General features: G+C 33.6%; 1 protein-coding gene across 1 annotated transcript; it reads right to left on the reverse strand.

Annotated features, from left to right (window-relative positions):
* Positions 1–224: 224 nt before the first annotated feature.
* On the reverse strand, positions 225–2,391 carry LOC106770454 (probable pectinesterase/pectinesterase inhibitor 41). Its single transcript, XM_014656265.2, has 2 exons — positions 1,211–2,391; positions 225–1,020 (listed from the first exon to the last, which is right to left on the reverse strand). The coding sequence occupies exons 1-2, from the start codon at positions 2,214–2,216 to the stop codon at positions 329–331; spliced, it is 1,698 nt and encodes a 565-aa protein (XP_014511751.1). The 5' UTR covers positions 2,217–2,391; the 3' UTR covers positions 225–328.
* Between the last annotated feature and the right edge of the window lie 6,106 nt (positions 2,392–8,497).

The following is an 8,497-nucleotide window of genomic DNA, read 5'->3' on the forward strand; positions in this document are numbered from 1 at the left end:
TTCTTATAACGTCTAAACAATATCTTTAACTACTTATCCACACTTATTTATCGGATGCTATATTGTGAAAAAAATTTAAAAACACTAATCAAACCCTCAATTTGTAGATTTTTTTTATGACTTCATACAAGAGTAAACTTGTAATCTTTGCTTTGAACATCAATTATAATACTATATTTTCAAAACAACGAAGGTTTTACATTAAAGAATGCTGTATTGGAGGGACGGTGTATTTGTTACACTGGATTACCAGCTTATTTAATCATAAGAAAAAAAATAAAGTAAAGCTTACAAGTAGAACAAAGTGAATGGGCGAATGAATATGTATCTATACGAAGTTACTTGCGTAAGGCACTGTGGTCTGGGGCAGCCAGTTATCTCCGAGCAAGAAGTTAGAGACGGTAAAATTAGCAGCATCGGTGGCATTAATCACGTGGTAACCAGGCCACGTGACTCTGTTTGCAGTGGTCGATCCAGGCCCAGTGTTGTTAAACTCTGCATAATACAAAGTGTTCAAAGCAAAATCACCGTTCCATTCACGCCACCCACCTGCATCGATCACGCTGTCCATAAAACTCTGCATGTAAACCGTTCTTGAGTAATTTTTCCAAGGCCTTCCCAGATAAGTTTCAGCTGCGTTTACGTTCGCTGCCAAATCATCGGCTGCTCTAATAGTACAATTTTGGATACAAATTCCGGTGTTTTGGTTGGGATCAGTTCGGCCTTGTGCGGTTATGGCGTTGAATTGGCCATTCATTGGAAGACGAGGATACAGGTTACAGTTTTGTAAAACTGTCGCCGCGTTTCCGAATATGAAATCAACGGTGCCGTAGATGTCGCATTCCCTGTAGAATTGTCGCAGGGAATGCGCATAGAGTGTGTCTTGGTACCCCTCGAAACTACAACTGTAAAACGTGGATAAATCTGCCCCGTTACGAAGTGCTACGGCTTGGTGCTTCTCTGCTCCAGCAGTGTTGCGGATGGTCATGTTAACACCCACAAATCCTGCTCCAACTACCGCTGCAATAAAAGTGCACAATGTAATAATAACAGTCATAATGGCTAGTGAAACTCATCATGGCTAATGATTATATAACAACTAAGGGCTAGTTTTTTTTTTTTTTCTTACGAAAATAAAAAGATGTAAAAAAAAAACTTTTTACTTCTTATATGCTCGTGTTATGTAGGAAACTTAATCTAGTGTACGTACCAAAAGTTGCGGACTTGAAAGTTGTCCAGCCATCAACAACACTTCGATTCCCTGTAATAATTGTCTTGTTGATGCCATCTCCAACCATCATCAGGTACGTCTTTTTCTTATCAATGGACACATTTTCCTCGTACACACCTGCAGTGACGTAGATGAGGAAGTACCCCGATGTAGAGGAAGACTTGTTGGGCGCCGCCGCAATGGCGTCGTTCAAGGTGGTGAAGTTCCCGCTACCATCTTTGCTGACAGTAACGATGTCCTTAACCTTCACCTCGTCACCCACATTCCCCTGAAGGAGCTTTCTCCGACTCACGGAGTTGTAGATCGCGCGCGTTCTGCTGGACATCTTGAGAGGTAAACGACCGTTTCGAAAGGCGCGGTGTTTGGCAGGTGGGTGAAACGCGGTGACGTTAGCGTTGGTGGGGACCCATCCCTTGGTGAAGAGCGCGAGAGAGACGGTGTAGAGCTTGGTGTCGTTGGAAAGCGGTAGGAAGAGTCCCTTGCTGAAACGCCAAGCGGAGGCTGTGGCTTGGAGGCCTTCCAAGCAGGTCTGTTGGTTGGTTAGAATGGCGCTGAGAAGGGTTTGGATGTCGTCAGCTCGCGAAGTGGGAAGGAGCGTGGTTGTGTGGTTCACTGTTTGGAAGGAACTGGAGAGAAAGTCGACGTTGAGTTCGGCGAGGGTTTGGCAATCTTGGAGTGCGTGGATTGCGGAGGTTGAAAGAGAAGAACGGCGTTTGAGGTATCTGTTAACCAAGTTCAAGAACTTAGTTGCTTGAGAAAGAGACTCTTTGACTGAGAAACGGCCATAGTCGTAAACATTGGCGTTTCGGGGAGGGAGGACGGAACTGCAATAAGATGGGTCTGGGGTGGATTTGCATATGGTTATGGGAGATACAGTAGTGGTTGGTGGGGTTTCTGCGAAAACCAGGGAGATGAATAACAAGGGTACGAGGAGGATGAGAAATGCTGTTGTTTTTCGGAGGGAATTACGTAATTTGTTAGCCATTGGGACTTGATATGTTAGAGTAAGATTTGGGTAGTTTGGAAGAGGTGAGTGTGAGATGGAAATTGATTTCAATCGTTTCTATTTATAGAGGAAAAGAGGAGATTTTCTAAATAGAAAGATTCCGTGATGCATTTAGCTTTTTACATGTACGTATGAATGCTTATATTGTTGGGCAATTGGGTGTTAGTGCAATTGCAGTGCAAAGTTGGAGATCATAGACCAGTCTTTGCAAATTTGAAAAAGTGGGAAAAGGAATATGCTAGGCAAGTCCATTTGCACCGATATAATCTAATTATTTTGGGATATCAATGAGATTTCGCACATGGTATATATCTTATAAGAATTCATAAAATTGTCCCACGTATACTGTTTGACATTTATATAAAAGTGAAATATTAAAACATATATATATATATATATATATATATATATATATATATATATATATATATATATATATCCATTAAATTTTGTGGTAATATATATAATCGCTCATTGCCACTTTAATATAGTACTGTTTTTCTTTTACGCGTCTATTCTTTAACTGATGTATAAAAAAAACCGTTTTCCTCTGTCAACCGGAGTTGTCTTCAACCTAATCTCACACAAATCCAGTTAACTTTTACCGGGTGCTGCTGTTATAAAAAATATTGACATAAATGAGGTTAATGAATGGTTCAGTGTCATGTACACTATAAATCAATGCTTGGCATTTGCGCTACAATATTTTCATTTCCTACTTTATATACCATGGAAGAGGTAGCGAAGATCAAGTATTATTTTTAATTTAAAGGCTTAATCCATCGTTTGTGTGTTTAAAGTGGTCTTTTTTTTTGAAAATTCACTATTGTCTCATATTTCGTAAATACAGTTTAAGTTGGTCCTTTTAACTTACGACGTTAACAACATAACGATGCAATTGCCTCCGTGATCAAAAGTGAATGATGTATACAGTTTTTGCAATACATGACACGTTTGATATATTTTAAGGTGTAAATTTTAAAGATAAAATTGCATGACATGGAAAAGGTTTAATTGAGGGTTAAATGAAATTACAAGTAGGTTAGAGTCCATTCATGATTTGGGGTTCAAGAATCTAGTGAAAGTGGTCTTCAATTTGGGTTCGTGATTTGTTGAAGGTGAAATTGGAAAAATCCTGCCCACCAGAACCACAACCCGTTTCAACATTCATAATCTCCATTTCTTCATTCGTTTTCCAATTCAACCACAACAAAAGAGAGATGGAAACCTACGGCACCCGCCTCCATCTTCTTTGTGTGAGGTCACGACAACACCACCTTCACCCACGACTGCACTTTCCTCGCCTCATCGTTAGCATCGAGCCGGACGTGATTGTCGCGTTACATCTTTTCCAAGGCGCGTCGTTGGCCAAGAGCTCCACCAACGTTACCACCGACCCTTTTTCTCAATTATTGTTCAACCTTCTTCCTACTCTTTGAATGCGTTTTTATTTTTTCTGGTTGTGGGTGTTTGAGGTGAAGAAGAAGATAACAAACGGGTGATGGTTGTCAAAATGTTGAGAGAGAGTCGAGGTTTCTGATTTTTTGCAAATTGCAAATTGGCAATTAGGTTTCTGATTTTGCACATGATTTTGTGAAATGAGAATTGAGATTTTGATTTTTGAAATTGCAATTGGGGCTTCTGATATTACACATGATTTTGCACGAACCCTAACCCTTTTCTTTTAGCCAATAACTTCAACTTTTAACATTTTAACAAGTCAATTCACTTTACATTGCCACGCAATCAATAAGTGCATAATTCATTCACTTTTAACATATAAGGTAATTGTTCTGTTATGTTTTTAACGCCTCAAACCAAAAAGACCAACTTGAACCGTTTTTACAAAATATGAAACAATAATAAACTTTCGGAAAAGATAAAACCACTTTGAATACTTCGTCTCAAACTAAGAACTAAATTATGTATTAAGCCTAATATAAACGAATGGCACATTTTCATGAACAATCTTCTTAAATATGCGTTGAGAAGAATGAACAATCTTCGAATTATGATGTTTATGGATTAATAAGTGTATGCTTGAATTTTAGTTTCAATGAAGTTAAAGTAAATTTTAGTTTAATTTGGATCCGACAGAAAGTGTTGAGACAATATTTAATGGAAATTAAAAGTTGGTCTATTTTGAAAACACGCCTCAAATGTTAGTTAATGGATAAAACTATTCATATGTATATTTTTCAAATTAAAAAACATTTTATTTTAATACATTATTATTATAGTACATAATTTATGTCGTTGTATTTTATAATAATTTTTCATTTTAATTCAAGAAACTTAGTTTTCCACACGAAATTAATTTTTTGAAAATATTTAAAACTTCCTATCTACCAAAACATTCTAAAAATAAATTTTGGTTTTTTTTTTCTTTCGATTTCCCTTTATTAATTAAACAAAAAAATATCATCTATATTTCCCCCTCTTTTCTTTCTGTATCCAAACTTATAAATTATGAATGATCAAACAATATTGAATTCAAACTTCATTCGATAAATTCGTATACCATAAATTTGAACGTAAAACTCAAAGAAACAATTAAAAAAAAACTAAGTAACATAAAATATTTATTTATAAAGTAAAATAAAATTTACCATTTTTTATGTTTGTTTTAAAGTTTATACATTGAAACCGATGAACACAATAACTTTATTTTGTCCTAGCAGTGGAGTTGTTATTTTAACCTTTTTGAATTTTTAGTTCATATTATTTTAAATTAATTAAAAATTAAAATAAAGGTTAAGGTCATAATTAAAACCATCTTTAATTTAGAAAAGTAAATATAAATAGTGTTTTTTTTCTTCTAAATATCCACCAACTTAAAAAGAAAGGAGGTAGGAGTCTTGGTTTATTTTGTTAGCTAAAACTAAAACAATTACATTATTTCATGCGATGTTAAATGCCATCAGCCATGGATTTGAAAAAAATAAATATAATTTTTTTTTATTAAAATTCACATTGAGATACGTTGTTAACACTTCTAAAAAAAATAAATAAATTATTCTTTAAAATTTTTAACCAGTTGTTAACATCCTCATCTATCTATCTATCTATCTATCTATCTATATATATATATATATATAGTTTTTACTCTTTAGAAATGTTAATAGAACTCAGAGCAAAAGTAAGGGATTCAATAATTTGAGTTAAATAGTAAAGAAAATTCGGAAGAGTATGTGTTATGAATATGCTACTAGCTAGTTGTTCCTTTTTAAAGACTTTCTCATATTTTTTTAATCATATTATGTTACTAATCATATATTATTTCCCTTTTTCTTTTCCTATTTCTCACTTGTCTCGTGAGGATGTAAAACAATATTTATAATTAATTATCACCAATGTCATAATTATAATAAATATTTTTTTTCTTTTTCTGAGTAGATAAAAGTATTCATGTGGCTAATAAGGAATTTAAATTGGTTAAGATTTAGGTGTATATATTATGAAGAGTGTTTATTTTTAAGGTATTGGGCGTAAATTAGGTGGTGGATGGAAGGTTATATTTAAATGAAGATAAATACATATAAAATGGAAAAATAAAAGTCAGAAGAGAAAGAAAGCGTTTGGTAAAGACTTACCTATCTTTTGGTAACAAGGCATTTGGATGAAATTATCCATGCTTTAGTCAATGATGCCTAACTCCATGCATGACTCAACATATATCTTTCTTTAACCTTCAAATTAGGCAATTATGAATTGGTATATGAGGAGGACACGTTTTTTCAGCAAACATTTACATTTGGACATCTTTTTTATTTTTGTTTTTTCCCTTTATTTTTTAAAATATTCAAAAGAAGTATTTTTTTTAAATATCAATAACTGTACTGGTGGAACAGCCAAGTGTCACGAACAACTTCATCACGATGATGACATTCCACACGCTGAAGATATCCCCTTGCATGCGAAAAAATGACGATCTGCCAGACCGGGCGGTGTGGAACCTAATCGCTTGAAGGATAACACAAATCATGATTAGGGATGATGGATCATGATTGGGCCGAGATTAATTAAGGTATCTCTAATCACGGGTCCCATCGAAAAACTATAAATACAGGTCAAAGGTAAGAGGTAGGTGGTTCACGTTTATTGTTTATATTTATTGTTGATTCAATATTACCTACGGTCTAGATACTGACTTAAGCATCAGAGTGTCTTTGATAGGTACATCCCAAATGGAGAAAGACATCAAGAAGTGAAGACAGATGTTAGCCAAGACAAATTGTTAAGGTGTAGGAAATGACTCGACTCCTAACCGAAACAAGATCTTGGTCTATTCAGAAAATGCCTTTAATCTCCTAAATTAAATCTAAATGTTTGTATTAGATGAAGGCCTAGACTAGTATTAGCATTAGACATAGTCACAATTAAGATTATTTTTGAGATTTTAAAAATGGAAGTAGTTAACGATATTATAATGTATGATTGATTTATTATTTCATTTATTTTTCGATTAATTACATTATCGTGAGAGTGTTATTATAAACTTTTCTTCCTTTATCAAGTTCAGAATAACGTGGATGAAAATACGTCAACCTAAGACTATCTCGCTTTAAGTTGGAGAAAGAAAAAGACATTACTATATAAAATACATTGTATAAAAGTCATAAATTGAGCTTGAATTTTAGCAAAGTAATGTATGTTACTGAAATTGTATTTAGTTCAAGTAGGGTAATTGGACTATGTACTTAATGAAATGTAACCATAATAGAAAGATATTCATTACAAATATCACTTTAGGTAATTATAAAACCGTGGGCTAAATTATAAAAGTTGTGACCTAAAGTTTAGGGAACAGTTTTCCAATCGTGATCTAGGTTTGCATGATCATTGATAATAGACAATGTTGTTTAGTACGATAATATTTTTAAAATTGTTACTCATAACACTGTTTTTCCCTTCACTTTATTTTCATAATAATCTATACCACGATTTTATATGTGTTTTCTTTGGATTTAAATCACACTTATTAAAGTATTGTTTTATACGAAATACATTCTTTTAATTTTGTATAAATTTCTTATACTAGACTTTAAGATGAAAAATTTGTTATATATTTTCAAATCACTATATTACACAACTATATGTGTTACAATCTTAAGAGAGAACAACGTATTAAGTGTGAACAATATTTTCATAATATTTTGTACTGATCAAATTAGTTAAAAGGATTCATAATAACAATAGATTTAAGTTAATAATACACTAAAAGAACATACTAAAATAGTAACCAATTTTAGAGACAAAAAACAATTAGTCACTATACTGATAAATTTAGTTACCAGTTTATAAACTAAAAATTGTTAGTATCTAAAATAATCTCTATTATGAATAAAAAAAATATAATTAGATTGTGAATTGTCACTAAATTGATCTCTAACATTAGCTGCTGAAGAAATTAGCATCTGAATTTGTCACTTAATTACAGACCAATTTAGACATTAGTTACTTTGGTGGTCAAAACTTTTCTAATTAATGTTAGACATTAATTTCGTGATCAATTCACAAATTAATTATAATTTTTTAATTCATAATAGAGTTGGCCTAGTCTTTAAAGGCCCAAATGACGTCTTAATATAGAAATCTTTATATTTCAACTTGAAGACATCAAACAATCAGGCCGAGTATGAAGTCATCGTAGTTGGCCTCGTTTTGGTGAAAAAGGTGGAAGCTACTAGAATAATATTCCTATGTTATAGTTGGCCACCTCATAAGTGACTACCAAGTCAAAGATGTACTTCTACTATAGTACTACCACCTTATGAGAAACCTAATTTGTTGTTGAGGTCAAACTCTAAAATATATCCTGGGGAGACAACATAAGAGTCAATATGCTCTCTAAGCTGACCAACAGTAAAAGGAATAAAATGTATAAGTCTTTGTTATATCAAGTATTACCGTGGTCATCCATTGTTAGAATGGATGAGTGTATGCATGTTGTCACTAGGGAAGCAATGTGGATGACACCCTATTTTCATTACCTCAAGATTGGAGGTATCTTAGATGGAGAAGACAAGGGTTGGGTAAGGAGACTTGCCTGCAAGACAGTGGTCGGCAAGTTATTTTCATAAGAGACTATAGTTGGCCTCTCCTAAAATGTGTTACTTTAGAGCAGGCTGAGTACATCATACGTGAAACACATGAGGGTATATGCTGGTATCACTCTAGGGTGAGAACCATCACGACATAAATTCTTTGAGCTAGGTACTTCTAGTCGACCATGGAAGCATATTTTGTTGCTTACATCC

The sequence above is a fragment of the Vigna radiata genome, chromosome 8 (genome assembly GCF_000741045.1).
Source record: "Vigna radiata var. radiata cultivar VC1973A chromosome 8, Vradiata_ver6, whole genome shotgun sequence".
Classification (NCBI taxonomy): domain Eukaryota; kingdom Viridiplantae; phylum Streptophyta; class Magnoliopsida; order Fabales; family Fabaceae; genus Vigna; species Vigna radiata.